The sequence below is a fragment of the Benincasa hispida genome, chromosome 2, assembly GCF_027475165.1.
Source record: "Benincasa hispida cultivar pf3 chromosome 2, pf3_genome.v1.1, whole genome shotgun sequence".
Lineage (NCBI taxonomy): Eukaryota > Viridiplantae > Streptophyta > Magnoliopsida > Cucurbitales > Cucurbitaceae > Benincasa > Benincasa hispida.
This window is the reverse complement of record NC_143479.1, coordinates 19,561,798-19,580,690: the sequence shown is the minus strand read 5'-3', so window position 1 is coordinate 19,580,690 and position 18,893 is coordinate 19,561,798. Positions and strand designations below refer to the sequence as shown.

The 18,893-nt window shown below is 28.5% G+C and overlaps 2 protein-coding genes and 1 long non-coding RNA gene across 3 annotated transcripts; 1 reads left to right on the top strand and 2 right to left on the bottom strand.

Annotated features, from left to right (window-relative positions):
* Window positions 1-3,113: 3,113 nt before the first annotated feature.
* On the bottom strand, window positions 3,114-6,509 carry LOC120071998 (uncharacterized). Its single transcript, XM_039024425.2, has 3 exons — window positions 6,340-6,509; window positions 5,841-6,190; window positions 3,114-4,568 (listed from the first exon to the last, which is right to left on the bottom strand). Exons 1-3 carry the CDS (start codon window positions 6,425-6,427, stop codon window positions 4,095-4,097), a joined length of 912 nt encoding a protein of 303 aa, XP_038880353.1. The 5' UTR covers window positions 6,428-6,509; the 3' UTR covers window positions 3,114-4,094.
* Window positions 6,510-16,044: 9,535 nt separating this feature from the next.
* LOC120071460 (PMP3 family protein At4g30660-like) lies at window positions 16,045-16,652 on the top strand. Its single transcript, XM_039023758.2, has 2 exons — window positions 16,045-16,214; window positions 16,313-16,652. The coding sequence occupies exons 1-2, from the start codon at window positions 16,125-16,127 to the stop codon at window positions 16,448-16,450; spliced, it is 228 nt and encodes a 75-aa protein (XP_038879686.1). The 5' UTR covers window positions 16,045-16,124; the 3' UTR covers window positions 16,451-16,652.
* A 919-nt stretch (window positions 16,653-17,571) lies between these two features.
* On the bottom strand, window positions 17,572-18,770 carry LOC120071461 (uncharacterized). The gene is made up of 2 exons (XR_005480263.2): window positions 18,373-18,770; window positions 17,572-17,878 (listed from the first exon to the last, which is right to left on the bottom strand). It is a non-coding gene; the product is annotated as an uncharacterized LOC120071461 (long non-coding RNA).
* Window positions 18,771-18,893: the final 123 nt, after the last annotated feature.

Here is an 18,893-nt window from a genome sequence, read left to right as displayed (position 1 = left end):
TCTTATTAGTTGCAATGCAAGATTTCCATGGGCCAACGATTCTATTTGGGATTTTTACAAATCATCAAAACAACAAAAGTTTTGTAGTTTTCATTTTCTTTTCGAAATTTAAGGACTGGTTTTTTTAGAGGGATAAAATGGTATAGCAGAGATTAGGGTAAATTGGACTATATTGACCAAATCTTTGATTGATTAGGATTAGTTTGTTTTTCAACTCTCCATAAATAGAGAAATTGTCTTTTTGTAGGAATAACTTTTGATGTTATTATAAACTTATCCTCTTTTATCTTTTGCACTACATCATTATTCTATCTGATATCTTGCAAAACATATTAATGTTCTATAGTCTATTTAGTAATTGATATTTAATTTTCAAATTTCTCAATTCTATCCTTAAACATATTAAAATTTCTCAAACTTTTTTTTAGACTTTCATTAAACTATTATCTTATTAATATATTTAGACTCTAAGTCACTTAGTATTTCAAATTAGAAGAAATAAATTTCTTATGTAATTAGAATTTAATGATAGATTGGTTAGATTTCATTTGTTAAGTAATACATGAGTGACGCATAATGTATTCAATAAGCAATAATTCAATGAAGCTCAAAACTGAACTTTTTTTTTTTTTTTTTTTTTTTAACAAAATGCCCGATTAAGATTTTTATTATATGAAAAGGTAATTTAAAGTTTTTAAAAAATGTAGAACTAAATTAAGAATTCCATTGGTTGTAAAGCTTTAAATTTGTTATTAATATAATGAGGATTCTCAACTAGTTATTTTGTAAAAAATTGTTGCACTTTGTTTTAAAAAAATGATAGATAGTTAAATTATTATTTTAATAATAAACACTTGATATGTGGTTCATATGTTACTTGGCAAATGAATTCTAATTCATCAATCAACAAATTCTAACTACGTAAAAAAACTTATTTATATTTCAATTAACAATACTAAGTGACAAACTCGAAGCTAAATAAGTTGATTAGAGAGTTTAATAAAGTCTAAAAAATGAATGGTTAGGATACAATCGTGAATTTTTAAAATTAAAGATCAAATGGACCATTTCCAAAAAGAATTAGAGAATTTTTAATATATTTTGCAAGACATCATAGAGAGGCACATGCGTTATACAAAATTGCAATGGATTATTAGGGGTTTCAAACATTCGTGTAATTATTCAATATTTAGCTCATTTGACAATTCGGTAAAATTAGGCATTACTTTATTTATTCATTTTTATTATTCATTATTCATTTTATTATTGTTATTATTATTTTTTCAATTTCAATTATTATTATTTATTTATTTAACAATAGGTCAAATGTTTGATCCTTTAAACTTTTTTTGGTAGTCATTTTGTTTTTTATTTTTGGAAATTAAGCATATTCTTAAGAAGAGAGTAAAATTAAGTCAATTTTTTACCATAATTTGCATATTTTTTAAGTAAAATGGTTAAATTTTTAGGCAAATTCAAAAAATAAAATAAATTTTTAAAAACTACATTTTTTTTTGTTTTAAAAATTTAGTTTGATTTTTTAAACCATTCATAAAAAGTAAAACAAATCAAAGAAATTTGAAAATAGAAGTAGTGTTTATTAATTTAATTTTTAAAAATAAAAATTTAAAAACCAAATCGCCAACAACAAAGCTTTTACCGTAGGATTTTAAAACCTAAAATTAAATCGACACATGCTCCAAACCGCATGAATCAACAAGACAGTTTTTTTACCCAATAATCTAGGACTTGTTAGAAGTAGAACAGTATTGGTGTTTGAAAAAATAGGAACAATAAATACTTTTGAAATGATTTAGAAAAGACCTGCTCTATTTTCACTTTATTGAAATGTGTCGCTTGACTCAGAGTCACAAGAAGGATTCTTGGAAAAAAGAGCATTTTCCCCTAAAAATTAATAATAATAATTAGGTTAATTAAAGTATCATTTTAATATATGTTTTTTTTGAAATTGGTTGGATTTTAGTCTTCCCTTTTAGTTGTCTAATTTCAATTCATGTATTTTTATAAATTTTAAATTTAGTCTCCACTATTAATTCATTTTTGGATTTTTTTAAGGAAAGGTTATCTATTATAATTTTTACTATAAAATTTAAAATTGTATTCGTATATTGTATTTCATTATATAGAAACATTAGTATTATTTAATCCATTTAAAATTAATTTTGAGAAACTAAATTTAAGATTTATTGAAAGTATATAAACTAAATTTAGACAATCGAACGTGAATAGACTAAGATTGAAAAAATAAACTTCTTGGGTCGGTGAATTGGAAAAAACTTATTCCATAGTGATTTAATGGGTAATTCAGTTAAAAATTTAATTTGAAAGTCAAAGTTGATTCAATTTGATTAAATTAAAAGTTTAAAATTAAAATTGGTATACTTTCAAAATTGATTTTTTCTCCAAAGGAAAATAACCCCAGAAGGTAGGTTTTGTAATGATTCAGAAAAATAGAGTACTTGTTTGTATTTTAATGAATCATACCTCTTCGAGCAACGCTTTTAGCTCAATAACCATGCCACCATTTAAAAAGAAAAAACCACGAAACTTGAACGAAGTTAAAACTTAATGGTCATTTATTGTATTTATATATATCTTATACGATACTGAAATAAATGTAAGTTTTGGAACAATGGTAATGTGTTGGCACTTTTCGCACAATTTAATTTAAATACATATATATTAAGTATTTTATTTTTTTGTACTTAACAAAAATTATTTTTCTTTAATTAAGGCATATGTAAGTTCAAATTATTATCCAACTCTACATTTAGTTGAACTCGAAAAATGTAACTAATAGTTATTTTTTTTTAAAAAAAAAAAAAGAAAAAAGAAAAAATATAATTAATAATTATATTATAATTTAAATACTAAAATATCAATAAGTTTAAATTGTAAAAAAAAGTATATAGCATTCAAATAAACTAAATAATATAACATTTTTTTTAAATGGAAAGTTTGAAATTGTTTAAAAGTTATAATATTATTTCTCTTTATTTAAATTATAATTGAAATGTCTATCCAAATAAATCAATATTGAATTAGTATAAAATTGAATAATATACATATATCTATAGAAGTGACATTTTACTTTGTAAATAAGTTTAATTCATTTTATTATATTTGAAAACAATCTTAATATTATAGTGTTTTTTTTAAGGAAAAAACAAAAAATAAATAAATACGTTTACAAAAACAAAAGATAATAATAAATACGTTTTTAGTTGGACTTTCACCCAAGTAGCGTGTGAAAATTGCCTATGCACCACCGCTATTCCAAGCTAACATTAATTTGTACTGTTATATACAAATCATAAATAAATAAAAGAAATGACCGTCAAGTTTTAACAAACCATTAGACCTTCGTTAGTTTTTTTAATAGGAGCATGATTTTCGGAGATAATTGTGTCTCTCAAAGGAGCCCGATCAACTAAAATACAAAAAATATTTTATTTTCCTAAAGAGTTTTAACCACTCATATTTAATCCAAAAAAAATGCAACTAATATATTTAAAAATGCAAGGACTAAATCCTTCCCAACTATACTTGATATATTAAATTATTATTTTCGTGAAAATTCAGATCAAAAAATATATTTTAACTCAAAAAAAACCCTACTTACACCATAAGAAAAATTGAACTGTGCCGTTCAACAACTGTAAAAAAAAATCAAGATAGTAAAATCATGAAGAAAAAAAATAGCACATGGGTGTGGTTCAATTACACAAAACCTACCCACCCCTTGATGGATGTTCATGAATAACGAAAACAATGGAACATAACGGCATACATCAGAATTTTGAAAATAATTAAAATGCATGCATAATTTCCTAGGAGATGAGTGTATAAGTGGACAGGGTTTCCTTAAAACCCAAACCGAGCCGAGTCAATTGAAAAAGGGTGAAAACCGAACCGAGTTGGGACGAGACAGGTAGGTTTTTCAAATTATTATTTTTTTAAAGGACTCTAAAATATTTTAGCCATAAACCGATTCGGTTCGAGTTCTTACACTCCTGTTAGAGACACATACATTATATGCAATAGTTGAAAGGTTAAGGGAAAGAAAGTTACCTTCATAAGGGGTTCGGTTCGTCCTTTTGGTCGTCCAATTTGGACTGTTGAGAAAGTTTCAATAGGCGAGCCTTGTGCTTCTTCCCATTGTTATGTGAGACCATTATAGCCATGCAAGGGGTTCCAATTTCGCAAATCTTGCACCAGAATTTAAAATGGACCTTGTTTTTAAGGGCTGATTTTTTATCTGCGTCCTTCTTTTGATTGTCTAATTTTTCTTTCAGATCTTCCGCTGGGCTCGGCTCTTGAGTTTGTAGGCTACGCCCTTCTTTGGCCATGTGCTTCTTGCCTTTTAAATGTGCATTGAAACTAATTTCACTTGTGACCTGAACATTGCACATGCTACAAACAAACTCTTCTTTGGCTAATTTCTTTGAACTGATCCAATGAGTTGGGGTTTTTTGATCAGTATCAACCTCTGCTGCTTCTCCCTCAGCTTTCCTCTTCCCTTCGAATTTTGCTGGGTCTGGCTTCGGCTGCATGTTTGAATAATATGAACTCATTTATTTTATAGTTTATACACAGAATTTAGTCCCTTTTGGTCAACCAGACCTAAATTGTTTAGGATTTTTGGAGTTTTAGAGTTTGGGATTTTAAGTTGAGGCCCCATTTTCGTGAACATTTAATTTTTTTTGGTTTTTGAACTATTTTCTCCCAATTTCTTATCAAACATATTTAACTTTTTCTTTAAAGAAAAAAAAAAATAACAACCCTATCATACTTAAGTTTGAAGTTTTTGTTCACTATAACATTAAACTGTCAAAAAAAATTTGTGTAATAAGTTTGTAAATTTTAAAAAATATCAAATATATCAAAAATTTATCACAAAAGAAAAATTATTTATGTTCAAATATTAAAATATTAAATGAACATGATGATACATATACTAAGAGATAATAACTTAGGTTCCGTTTGGTAACCATTTTATTTTTGTTTTTGTTTTTGTTTTTATTTTTCCTCTAAATTTCTTCATCTGTTATCTACTTTTCACCCATGGTTTAAAAACCAAGTCAGATTTTGAATACTAAAAAAAATAGCTTTCAAAAAGTTGTTTTTGTTTTTATAATTTGACTAAAAAATCAACCATGAAAGATACAAATTATTGTAAGAATTATGGATGAAATGAATTTAATTTTAAAAAACAAAAACAAAAAACCAAAGCCTAGTTTGGTAACCATTTTATTTTTTTGTTTTTATTTTTGAAAATTAAGCATGTGAATACTATTTTCATCTTGAAATTTCTTCATTTGTTTTCTAAGTTTCACCAATGACTTAAAAAACCAAGCAAAAATCTGAGAACTAAAATAAATAGTTTTCAAAAAGTTATTTTTGTTTTTAAAATTTAGCTAAAAATTTAACCATTATACGATAATAAGAAATGTGAATGAAATAAAGGATTACCAAACAGAGTCCACAGTATTATCAAACGAGACTTTAGTCAACCTAAAATATATATTCTCTTGAATTTTCTATTCCACATTAAACTATAAACAAATATACTGAAAATGTTTAAAAATTAAATGGAGATGAGGAGTAGAACATCTTTTTAATCAACCTTCTAAAATATTTAACCACTGAAGTAAAAAATAAAAAATAAAATATTACTAGATTCTTGAGGGAACTACATTTTTATCTAAGCTTCTTGTCTAAGTCAAGCGAGCATAGCTCAACGCAAAAGAAGATGTTCATTCAAATCACAAAGTATTTAGAAAAAGGAAAACCAAACTATCTGAAAAAGAAGTACTAACCAGAACGATTAACTTGTTTTTTTTATCATCGAAAGGTTTTGGTTCTTCGTTTTGAGGATTCGGAACTGGACAAACAGGTAAGGGCGAAGAACTGGAACCTGGAACCGTCAGTAAACCTCTAAACGGATCCACAATGTTGTGATTCATCCTGATCTGGTCCAACAATCTGACGGAAAATTGATCGTCAAACAATAAGCCTTCCGTCCTGCCTTCAACCCTACGCTTCGCCAGTTCTTGTTCGATAATTAGCTCTCTTCTGATCTCTGCCTCGAGCATTCTGCGGCTAGCGATCTCTCTGATCATTATTTCGTCTTTCATCCTCTGCTTCAAGAGCTCGGCATTTAAAGAATCTTCCGAGTGATGTGATTAAAAACCTCATTAGTAACTGGTTGAGTAATCGAATAATGGAAATGGAGGCGTGTTTGGATTTGAAGTAACGTATATATTGCAATAGATCTCAAGGAAAACAGAGATGACATTTTCGATTAAGATTAGGTACCTTGAAGCAGTTGATCGAAGGAGCGGACGGAGGTGGAAGTGGCGGTGGCCGGCGATTTGTTATCGTTGGCTCGGAACCTGAAATCCATAAGGAAAAAATAGAAGAAGAAAGAAAGTGAAGAAATAAGGGAATATGGAGAAATGAGTGTAGTGAGAGAAAGGGGAAGAGGAGCGGAAGTTAAAAAGAAGAATAAGGAAGAAGAGATACAACGGAGGAGTATTAAGAAGCGAAAAAAAAAAAAAACCCAATGAAATAGAAGGAAATTAGTGAGATTTAAAAAAACGGTAACACGTGACCCAATGAAATTTTGCCACGTCGCTACTATAGTTTCTCCAAAAAACTGTATTAATTGGAAAGTACTTAATTGCATCACGTACCACTATTTTCGTGATCCCGCTAAATTATCAATTCATAATTCGTGATTTGATTTTTTAAAAAATATATATTTTAATGTATTTTTTTATGTGGGTAGATAATGAAATGCATGAAGGTTAGTACAAATTCGAGATATACCTAAATATTATTAATTTTCTCATGCTACTATTATTTTCATTGGAAAAGAAAAGATAGTTTACCTTGTTTGTCTCATTTTTTATGCTTGTTTCTATTTAATCATTCAAATTTTAGGTTTCAGGTTTTAAAATATTACACTTTTAATTCATAATTTTAAATTTGTTTTCAATTTAGTTCATACATTTCAAATTACTATAATTGATACTATTAAACACACACTCTACCGAGAGTTCATATTTTAATTAAAAATAGTCATGAATCGAAATTTTAAAATTAATAAAATGGTGATGAAAAAGTAATAAAAACTTATATTAATTATAATTTTTAATTCTATTAATTAAAATTGTAACGTTTTTGAAACTTAAAGAATTAAATTGAAATTAAAAAAAAAAAAGAAACTCAACACTTAAAAAAACTATATTTTAAACTAAACCCAAAATGAAAGCTCTTGTTATCATTCTTAGAAGAAGAAGAAAAATGTTGTGGTTATCATCAATTCAATACAATTTAATGTGGTGGCCGTGGGCATTTGAGGAATCAATTTTATTCTTTTTAATTATATATATATGTGTGTGTTAAATAAATGTAAAAAGGGAAAGAATTAAAATTGATAAGACTTTTTTTTTCTTCTTCTTTTGAAATTAAAACCTAGCTTTCATTTGTTGAGGCATTAAAGGTGTGTTCTTTAAGGTTCAAAAACCGTAAGAATCGTTTTGTGTGTGCTCTTGTACCTTTTTCTTCTCTTAATATTTTAGTTAGAACATCCGTAGATTATTTAGACTTTCCACCTTATTTGATAATCAAAATAAATATAGAATTTCAAATTGTTTATTTCACTACGTTTGAAACTAAAACCTTGATTTAAGTAATATTTAAGGTTGTTTTAAATAAAAGAAAATGAATTAATTTATTTATAAATATAATAAAATATCACTATCTATCTGCGATAGACCATTATAGATATCTATCAGTGTCTAATAGATGTCTATTGTGATCTATCTTCACTGATAGATGTCGATCGTGATCCATCGCAGTCTATTAGTGACATTTTGCTATATTTAAAAATATTTTTAACAATTTTACTATTTAAAACAATTATCTTAATATATGTGGTCTAAATTAAATTGATTAAATTTGGAAATTATTATACTCTCACACTAAATCTATCAATGTCTATTAATGATAGATGATAATAGTTTTCTTTTATTTATCATTGATAAATATTTTGTATATTTGTTAATATTTTAATTCATTTATATTTGAAAACAATTCTTTTTGTGATTGGTGGATTGGATTGATGTCACTGTAAAACAATTCAAAGTTTTTTTTGTTAAAAAGAGATTCATTGAACACAGGACTTTCAATATTTCCTGATGGAATGCTATGTTAAATTAGTTGACCAAAAAAAAATTTAGTTAGTGGGTAAAAATAAGGGATTTCTATATAAAAAACAATGTCTTGAATATTTAATTTTTTTTTTTTAAAAAAAACCTATTGACTTTCTTTATTTTCACTAATATTAGTAATTATTTACAATTTAGCTTTCACCTCAGCTATATATATATATATTTCTCTCTCCCCATATATACTCTACTCTCTCATGTATATTATCTCTCCCCCAATAGTATATTTAGTATATTCTCTCCCCCATAATTTTCACTCATTTCTTTCTCTTCCCTCTCTTTTCTCCTTCCAAATGTGAGTTGTAGGTGGTGACTCGAATGACTTGGGACAAATAGATGGTGTGGACGGCGTGGGGCGAATCGACGGTGACAGGTTGAGCAGATTCGGTCGATAGTACAATGGGACGAGTAAATCCGATCGACGAGGAGAGAGATCCGTGTCGACCATGGTTGAAGAAGAAGAAGAGATGAAGATAGAGACTTACGTATTATAAACCCATATGAAGATGGAATTTATTTTTTCCTGTTTTTTATATATATGTATATTTTTTAGTTTTTGTAATTTGATTATTGTGGTATATGTATTCATTTATTTGATATAAACAAGTATTTTTTTTATTTAGACTTATTGTATTATGATATATATATTGTGGTGTATATGAAATTTATGAAGATTTACATACTGTAGTATATTTCATATATTGGTTTATACTGTGATTTGTGTCAAACATCAAGTCAATCTCTAGTTTATAAACGGTAGTATATTTCATATATTGGTTAGAATATTTTCAAATACCTAACAAAATGGTATAAGATATTTAAAATAATTATGAATTCGTCAAAATTTTCTAAGGTATATATAAAATAATCATTAATTCATAAAAAAAAACTCAATAAATTAATATGTACAAATAAACAACGAAATATATTACATGTACAAGTGAATAAATAATGAAATATTTCACATAATAACCAAAATCAACATGAAAAACGAAATGGAAAATAAAATCGTATTAAATGTCATTTTCTCTCTCCAAATGAAAAATTAAAAAATATAATTGTATTTTATCTCTACAATCGAAAAAGGAAAAAAATCATAATAAATGCGTTTTCTTTCTCCATAATAAATGCATTATATGGTGATTTTTGTCAAACATTGAATTTATATATTGTTTGTAATATTTTATCCATAAAAAAAATCATATATTGTTTGTAATATTTTCAAATTTCTAACAAAATCTTCTTAGCTATATTTTAAATAATTATGAATCTGCAGAAAAAAAAAATGTGAAACCAATGAAAATAGAAAAAAAAATTATTAAATGTATTTTATCTCTCCTTTTAAATTAAATAAAGGAAAAATTCTCAACATATAAATGAATTTTCTTTGTCTATTTGAAAATATGAAAAAAAAAATCATATCAAATGAATCTTCTCTATCTATGTTAATAAAGTTTCAAAAATAGAGAAATATATATAAAACCCAGGAATAAAAATAATAAAAAATGGTAAATTTATTCAAAAATAATATTAAAAATATTATTTAAAAAAATTGAATTTAAAGACATTTTTAAAATATAGGACTTAAATATGGTTTTTTTATGTAAAAATCCCTAAAAATAAATTTAAAACAGAAAAAAAATCTTTTTGGTCAATAAGTTTTGGGCCAAGTTTCTATTTGGTCCTTGAATTTTAAAATGTTACATATTTGGTCCTTAAATTTTGAGTTATATTTCAATTTAGTCCATATATTTGAAAATGTTACAATTTCACCTTTCAAATTTGAGTTCCAATCAATTTGGTCTACAATTTTCAAGATTTTATATTTTTACCTCAAATTTTCAATAAAAACCCACTTTAAATCATTGATGTGAATTTCTAATAATTAATTAAAAATAATTATGAAGTAAAATTTAAATTTAATTCTAAAAGGATGGAAATAGTGAAACTTAATTAATTATAATTCTTTTTAACGATTTTCAATTTATCAACAAAAATTAACACTAAAGACGAAGTCGAGTATTTAGTTAAGTTTAAAACGCAAATATGCAAAATTTAAATGTCGATAATACAATTATAATATTTTGAAATATAATGACTAAATTAAAACTAAAATAAAAATATAAAAATTAACTAAGTAATATTTTAAAATCTAAAGACTAAATAGAAATTAAACTCAACATTTATGGATTAAAAAGATATTTCTCGTTTTAAAATATTATAATCTAACCGTTAACACTACTCATGCACGAAAAATACTAACGTTAATGGAACTTGTGTAGATTGTTGAACATTGTGCCCCTTGTGGGTGAAATGAGGTGGTTCGAAAGTATGCTTGTTCAAAAGTTCGATTTTACGTATAAACATTAACATTTAATATATAAATCAAAGGTTAAATTATAAAAAATACTCATAAAACTTTATATTTTATGTCAAAAATATTCCTAAATTTTCAACGGTTTCAATTTTTTTTAACTTTAAAAAAAGTTAAAAAATTGTTCTTGCCATCAGTTTTAGATGAAAATTGTTAAAGTTTTATTTCAAAAATACTTCTAAACTTTCTAAAATTAAAAAAATATATATATTTTTAACTAAAAAAAGATTAAAAAATACCTCAACCGTTTGTATATGAACAAAAACCATGGGTACATCGTTGCTAAAATAAATTTAAAATTAAAAAAAAATTAAAAATGCTTTATCTATCATTAATATGATGATTAGTTGGTTTGAAGTTTTCAAGTTTAAAAAATCTAATTTTAAAACAAATTATATAGATGCCATTTTTTTTTCATATAAATACTTTCATTTTTCTCTTAATTTTCCAATTCTTAGCTTATATCAATTTTTCTAATAACCAAAATTTTAAGTTAAAACATAAAATCTTACAAAATCACACAAAATTTGAAAGTCATAATTACCCCTTAAAACTTACAAAACGATTAATAGTCAAATAAAAAAAATGTATTTGGCTATTAACTAGCACTCAACTAGTACAACTTTATTAAAACATTTAAGTTTTAAAATCTTTTGGTGCTTCCTATATTCTCTTTCTTATTATAATCCTTGTATCTTAACTTAAATGTGTAGTTTTATTTATTATTTTTTTTTTTTATAAATAAATGTACAAAAAGGGGAGTATGAGGGTTGAGAGAAAAAAGATGGAAAATAGAGAAATAAGACTTTGTTTATATAATAGTAAGGGTATTTCTTATTTTTGTTTTTTAAAGTTTAAGAGTATTTTTGAAACTTTTGGAAGTTTAGAGACATTTTTTATACAAAACATTAACAATTTTCATCCAAAACTAACAATAAGAGTACTTTTGAACTCATATTTTTGAAAGTTCAAAGACATTTTTGATACAAAGTACAAAGTTTAAGAATATTTTGTACAATCTAGTCTAAATTAAATTAACCATATAATTAATTATAATATATTAAGTTTTTTAGTTTGAAGTAGTCAATTTATTAAAAGAGATTTAATTAGAACTAAATAATTTGGAACTTAAAAAGTTCAACATGAGATATTTTAAAAAAAAAAATGGCTAAGATCTCCAACATTGACCTTTAGATAGAGTTCAACACAACATATGGATCTATCCTAGATCGAACTTGACTTAATTCAAATTAGAATTTGAAATCCAATGTTTGGTTAAGAATTGAAAAACTTATAACAATAATACATAGTCAATTTATTCAATATTTGAGTTATGATTTTATTTCATAAACCCTAGACAATTTTTAAACACATATTTTTATCACACATAATTCTTTTTCCTTATATCAAATGGCTAACTTTGTCAAGAGACCCTAATTTTAAGGATATTTAATATTAATATTGTTGTTTTCAAAACTTATTAGAGAAATATTGTTGTTTTGAAACTTATTAGAGAAATATTGTTGTTTTGGGAATTTGAGGCTAGAGGTCGAACGTTGAGAACTCGACTAATGTGGAGGTCGAACGTTGAGAACTCGACGAACAAAGAAAAACTTGGAAACAATATATAAGCTGAAACTTTAACCCTCGACAAGAGAAATCTCGCGAATCTTACTTAGGTTGTCGAAGGTTGAAGTTTTGACACATATCCACCATCGAGATTGCAGGTTTATTACTTTTCTTTTTCCCTCATAGAGGAAATAAAGTAATGAGATGGTATACTATATGTATCTACGTACTCGAGTTGCTTCTAACAACCTATGCATTTTGTTATCATTTCGAATTAGACAAAGACTTGTGGGATTGACATGAGGAGGTGGGAATGACTATATTTCTGGGAGCAAACTTCAGACGAATATGAAGCCCATGGATACAAGTTATGCCTTGGAATGAAAGACAATTCCGAATTAGCTTTGTCTACGAACAAAAAAGTAGATCAATAATAAAAAAAGTGTTTGTGATTGTTCCAGAAGAAATGAAAGCTAGTAATCATTAATGGAAAAATAACAACAATAACAGAGAGAGCGAGATATTGAGAAAGAACGAGAGTGAGAGAGCGAGATCTTAGGAGAGAGCGAGAGTGAGAGAGCAAGATCTTAAGAGAGAGCGAGATTGAGAGAGCAAGATCTTAGGGGAGAGCGAAAGTTTTCACTTTATTTGAACTTTCCATAGAAATATATATATAAAAAAAAAAAAGAGAAAAAAGAGTTAATAATCATACTATAATTGAATAATCATTAGACTATAATTGAATATATTAGATTATTATACTATAATTGAATAATCATTAGACAACAAATTGAATATATTAGATTATTATACTATAATTGAATAATCATTAGACAATAAATTGAATATATTAGATTATTATACTATAAATTCAAAAGTTCAACACAGCAATTGAAGATATCAAATGGATAAATCGGAGCTGTCTAAGTTTTTTTGACAACATTAGTTTAGATCAATGGACTTGCACATGATAGAGGATTCAGATATGGGTGGATGACGACAAATCTATCAGAGTGCATAAATAGAGTCCTCAGAGGAGCTCGAATGTTACCTATAAATGCTCTTGCTTAGGTAACATTTTTCAAATGCGTGAACTATTTCGAGAAAAGAAGAGAAGAAATAAGGGATGCATTGGAGCGTCAAGATAAACCCAGGACCTGTTGATCCCGATGTTTTGTACGACTAGTCCATTCTTCGATCATATGTTGTATGGCGAGATCGTACTACTGGAGAAATATCTTGTAGACGTCGAGAGGCAGAATTTATTCAGTTGGACTGGCATCTGATCACAGCCTTGGTCGAGAGATGGAGGCCTGAGATGCATACATTCCATATGTCTGTTGGAAAGTGCACTATCACTCTATAAGACATAGAAGTGTTGTTGAGGTTACCTGTTGACAGTGAGCTGGTCACCGGAGTGATGTATGATGACTAGTTAGAAGTTTGTCAACTGTACCTCGGTGTGACCCTACTTGCCGACAAGATTAAAGGATCGAGGTTAAGTTTAATATGGTTAAGAACACAATTTCGTGAGCTCACAGATGATGTGGACGAGGAAACCGTCATAAGATATACGCGAGCATATATACTACAAATGATGGGTGGAAGTTTGTTTTCAGATAAATCAAGTCATTTTGTTCACTTGATGTTCCTGCCACTGTTAGCTAACCTCCATGATGCGGGGTGGTATTCGTGAAGTGGAGCATGCTTGGCATGGTTGTATAGACAACTATGCAAAGCAACAAGACCTGAGGTTCGAGAGATAGCTGAGCCTCTCATACTTTTGCAACTATGGGCTTGGGAGCGATTCCAACAATGGCTCCACAACTACGTCATGTTAATGACGCTCAGTTAGTTGGACGAGCCTACGGTTCTCGGTATGTTGTTTTAATTCAATTTAATTTTTATATCACTGATCTAGTTAATTTAAATTCTAAATTATCAATTTAAAAATTTAGGTGGAGAGACAAAATTTGTGTGACTAGGACAACCACACATGTAGTCAACCAGTATAGATACATGTTTTATCTGCTTCAACCTGAACATGTGCATTACACTAAACCTAATTTATTTTATTCAAATTTTTATTGTATTTGTCTTTAATATTCTCTAATATAATATTTTGTGTTTCAGGTTATTTGAGAGCCGTACAAAATTGTTGTGCATACTTTGCCTAATTTTTGTACGAATGGTCAAAACATATGGCGGACGATGAGTTCTCTCATATGTTTTCACATTGGTGAGTGGCATATTCCTGACAGGTTGATGAGACAATTCGGTTTTCAGCAGGATATCCCATCGCCTTGTAATACTGAACCCGTACTGCATGATATTGACCTAAGGACTGGAGATTGATCCAAAAAAGTTGCACATTTGGTAGTGCGATGGCACTATCGTGCAAGGTTTATTGCAGTGGGGGTTTCTCTTGAACAGTTTGACACAAATGTCACTCCAGAATATATTCATTGGTATAATAATATCACAAGGCGCTACGTCACTCATTCGGGAGCAGCTGTGGGTCATCTGATAAATGAATGAATATTATCTAATTTTTTAATTTAAATTTATTTTAAATATTGTCTAATTGTTTTATAATTCACAGAGATCGAACAACAGTAGACTCCGTGAGGTTGCGAATGATCCGAACCAGGTTCTTGCTATAAGTAGTGACAACTAAAGCTATATGGAGGAAATTCATTATATGTATGATATACCTATTGTTCCTCCACCAGCTCCTAGACGTAGAGGACCTGTTCGGGAAGAGGATGAGTTTGATGAGGTTGCACATAATGTGGAAGAGTTGCCCCCTATGACGCAGACGCAAAGTCAAACTGATTATGTTAGTCCGATGATGATGATGCTAACATTTGGTTCAGGACATTATGACTCAGAGTCTGGTCCTTCGTCTTCATACGTGCATGGACATGGTCGGAGTCGTGGAGAGTATAATGAATATTTATATTATGAAGCGCCTGCAGATGTACCAGAGCAACATCAAGAAGAACCCGAGCAACCTCAAGTTCGAAGTCGACGACGACAACAAACTCGAAATCGACGACGTCCGCCTTGTGGGACACATTGATTTTTGTAATTATTTTTATATAAATGAGATATTTAATTTACATTTTTTTATTTTTATGAGTTATTATTATTTTTTAATTTATTCCTTTTAGAGTTTAAATAAAATAATAAATATTTTTAGAATTTTTTTTTTATAAAATAGAAAATTTAAAAAAAAAGAAAGGATTAGAAAGAAGAAGGTGGAATGTGTAATAATTAAAAAGGAAAAAAAAGGAAAATTTGTACGGTATTCTCGCTCTCTATCAAAATCTCGCTCTCGCTCACGCTCTTGCTCAAAATATCGCTATCTCTCTTAATCTCGCTCTTGAATTTGATTGGAAAGTTTAGTGGCAAAAAGAAGGAGATTCATTAGCTCGTTATTTAGTCAGACTTGCAGAATTCGTTTGAAAACAATATTTTCTTAAAAAAAAAAGAAGGTCGAGGGTTCAAAATTCGACCTATCTAGGTGCAATTTTCAACCATTGACTTATTTAAAACAATAATATTTTTACAAATAATTTGAAAACAACAATATTTTTTTAAATAGTTTCTAAAAGTACAATATCCTTTTAATTTTTCCCTAATTTTAATTCCTTTATTTTCAATTTTAGAAAACAAATTAAAGTCAAGGATTTGAAAATCCTTGAAAATGAGGTCAGCAAGGTATACGTATAAATGATTCGTCAAGTCCAACCAATGAAAGTAAGCCGCGTGGCCCTATTTAAATCCGTAGTCCATCAGATCGTCTTCTTCGTTGCTATTTATCTTCTTATTTGTTTATTTTTTTCTTTTCCCATTCTGGATCTGTCGCTACCTGCCATCGTCTTCCTCTTTTTTCCTTTCCTCTTTTCTGTCGCCATTAAAACATGCCATCTCGCTGTGAAATCTTCTGCGAGATTCTCATTGCTATTTTGATTCCTCCTTTGGGCGTCTGCCTCAGGCATGGATGTTGTACCGTACGTTTCTGATTTTTTTCTTCTTTTGTTTCAATTTTTCATTAATTTTATCATTAATCGAATGGATTCTGATTTATGATTGCCTGTGGTTGTTGTAGGTTGAGTTTTGTATATGCCTTCTTTTGACGATTCTTGGTTATGTTCCTGGAATTATCTATGCTTTGTATGCTATCGTTTTCATTGATCGCGATGAGTACTTCGATGAATACAGGCGTCCTCTTTATGCGCCGGCCTAGATTCTTTAGGTATTCCGCTTTTATATCATTCCTGTGCTGTAATTACTCCGAATTTCGTCTGTTCATTTTGTGATTGGATCTGTATTATGTATTCGTGTTCTGTTACCGCTTAAAACCCTTGTATTTCTTGCTAAGTTTATCCTTGCAGGTTCTACCTGATGGAGAAATCAATTAATCAATCTTATAAATGGAATTATCACTATTTGTTTTGTTTGTTTGTTCAATTTCGTCATAGAAATTTAGGGATTATGATCAAACCTAGTTGACTTTAATTCTTGCGTTTCTTGCGTTGTTGGTTGGACGGATTCATCATCCGATTCAGGTCAAGCTTCAGCTTCTCTGAGTGTTATAAGTGGACTTATTAGATTATTTTTGCTCAAAGAGAGAGATACAGTGTTGAAATTTTCTGGTACTTTGATTCAAAGCCATAACTCCAATTCAGAATTTTGGATTACAACTCTGCTAAGCTAATAACAGAAAGTTTGTAGGGTAATACGTAAAACGGAACTAACAACATTTCCCTCTTTTTGAATTTTAAGTTTCTATCAGGGGATTGGTCAAAAATATAATCTTAACTAAGTAAAAAAAGAAGTAAAAAAAAAGGCTGAAATAAGAATAACTCAATTAGTATAATGTTTGTATTATCCAAGATTGAAGTTGTTCAAATGATCTCCCATTTATATGGCTCTGATTACAAACATGAAGGCTCAACCAAAATAAAATTTGATTTATGAAAAAAGTGTCTAAAGGTTTTGAATTGAATCGAGTAATTTTGAATATGACAAAAAATTATTAATGATTTCAAAATCACTCTCAAACATGTCCCAAAACAATAAAAAGAAAGCAATCAATATACTTCACTTTATTTTAATATTCTCCACCAAAATCAGACACAAATGAAGACCACTGTATCCGAGCTGCCGAGAACAAATTCTTCCCGACCCAAAATCTACCCCTCCAACATCATTACCATAGGTCAGAACATAAAACACTTGCCAAAAGACAAAGGAAATTACAAATGACCGACTTTGAACCTTGGTAAACAGGCTTGGAAGAACAAGATTTTGGTCCAGAAAGAAAAAAAAAAAGTGTAGAGAATCAAGCGTTATGAAGCTTCAAAGTCAAGTAATCCAACAATAACATTGGCCATAAACAAGGTTTAAACCATTACAGAACATAACACTTAAATTGCTCTGCTACAAGCCTACAACAGAGCCGTTTCTTAAAAACCTTTAAGAACAAGACAGAAACAAAAGAAACTAAATGAAACTTTCCACAGCATCGAAGAAATTGATTTGATCTGTAAAGGGTTAGCACCATTCTTCGAGTGCCCGTGATGAATGTCGTTCGCCCCACCATAAACTGCTTTTGCTCTAATAACTCTCGCCATCGCAGCTCCACCATTTATTTGTTCACTTCCATGTAAATCTGCAGATATGACAATACAAAGGTTTGTTTGGATTGACTAGAGAAAGAAGTGTTTTCAAAGAATTATTTTCATTGAAAATAAACTTTGACGTTTGGGATGCTAAGTTAATTATTATAGTCCATGGTAGTAAATAGTTTGTGTTTGAGGTGCAAACTATTTTAGTCTGGTTATAATAATATGTGTTTTGAGTGTATACTATTTTAGACTGGGTATAAAATAGTAAACACCATCACAAAAAGAGAAAAAGATGATGAGTAGGAAATCGTAAACACCGAAAGAGGGATTTAAAATAGTAATGTTGTAGTTAATTATAGGTTATAATAATTGGAAATACCAATTATTATAATTGAAGTCCCAAACATGTTGTGAGCTCAACACCCCTGAAAGTTTTTCAAAAGCTATTTTCATTTTGAAAAAAACCACACACACTTAAAAGCACTTCTAACACATTGTTCTTCAAGTGCAAAATCCAAAAGATTGTTAGATCTGTTACCTTTTCTGGGCTTCCCCTGCTTCAGCTGCTTGTAGCGATCATCAGCTTTGGTGGTGAAATTGGTTTCAGATAGGCAAAATGGAAGGAGATAGAGGCAAAGAAGAGAGAAGAAGAACAAAATGAATAGCCCTTTCTTCATGTAGATTGATTTTGATGTTCAAATTCAATCTTCTATGGGTAAATGGAGGGTTGAGACTGCCTGTTTTTAACTACCAAAAAGAACCAACAATGGCCCCTATAAAGTGTATAGCTTATAGAGACATATATGGATTGGAATATATACTCACAAAATAATGTTTTTTAATTCAGAAAAGAATTCAAAACTAACTTCTTAGATAAATTGAATGCGTGGCTTAAAATAGACTCCCATTTTGTAATTTCTTCTTTTTCTTTTTTATGGTAAATGTAAAGATACTTGTAAATGAGTCATATATGAGTATTTAGAATTTTTAATAAAGTATACCATTTAAGTTCGAGCATAAGTTTAATAGACTATTCGTTTTAGAGATTTTAAACATGAT

Coding starts and splice junctions, on each gene's coding strand:
- LOC120071998 (XM_039024425.2), bottom strand. CDS start 6,427: ATGGATTTCAGGTTCCGAGCCAACGATAACAAATCGCCGGCCACCGCC. Junction 6,191..6,339: donor CTTCGATCAACTGCTTCAAG/GTACCTAATCTT, acceptor ATCACTCGGAAG/ATTCTTTAAATGCCGAGCTC. Junction 4,569..5,840: donor AAAACAAGTTAATCGTTCTG/GTTAGTACTTCT, acceptor TCAAACATGCAG/CCGAAGCCAGACCCAGCAAA.
- LOC120071460 (XM_039023758.2), top strand. CDS start 16,125: ATGCCATCTCGCTGTGAAATCTTCTGCGAGATTCTCATTGCTATTTTG. Junction 16,215..16,312: donor TCAGGCATGGATGTTGTACC/GTACGTTTCTGA, acceptor TGGTTGTTGTAG/GTTGAGTTTTGTATATGCCT.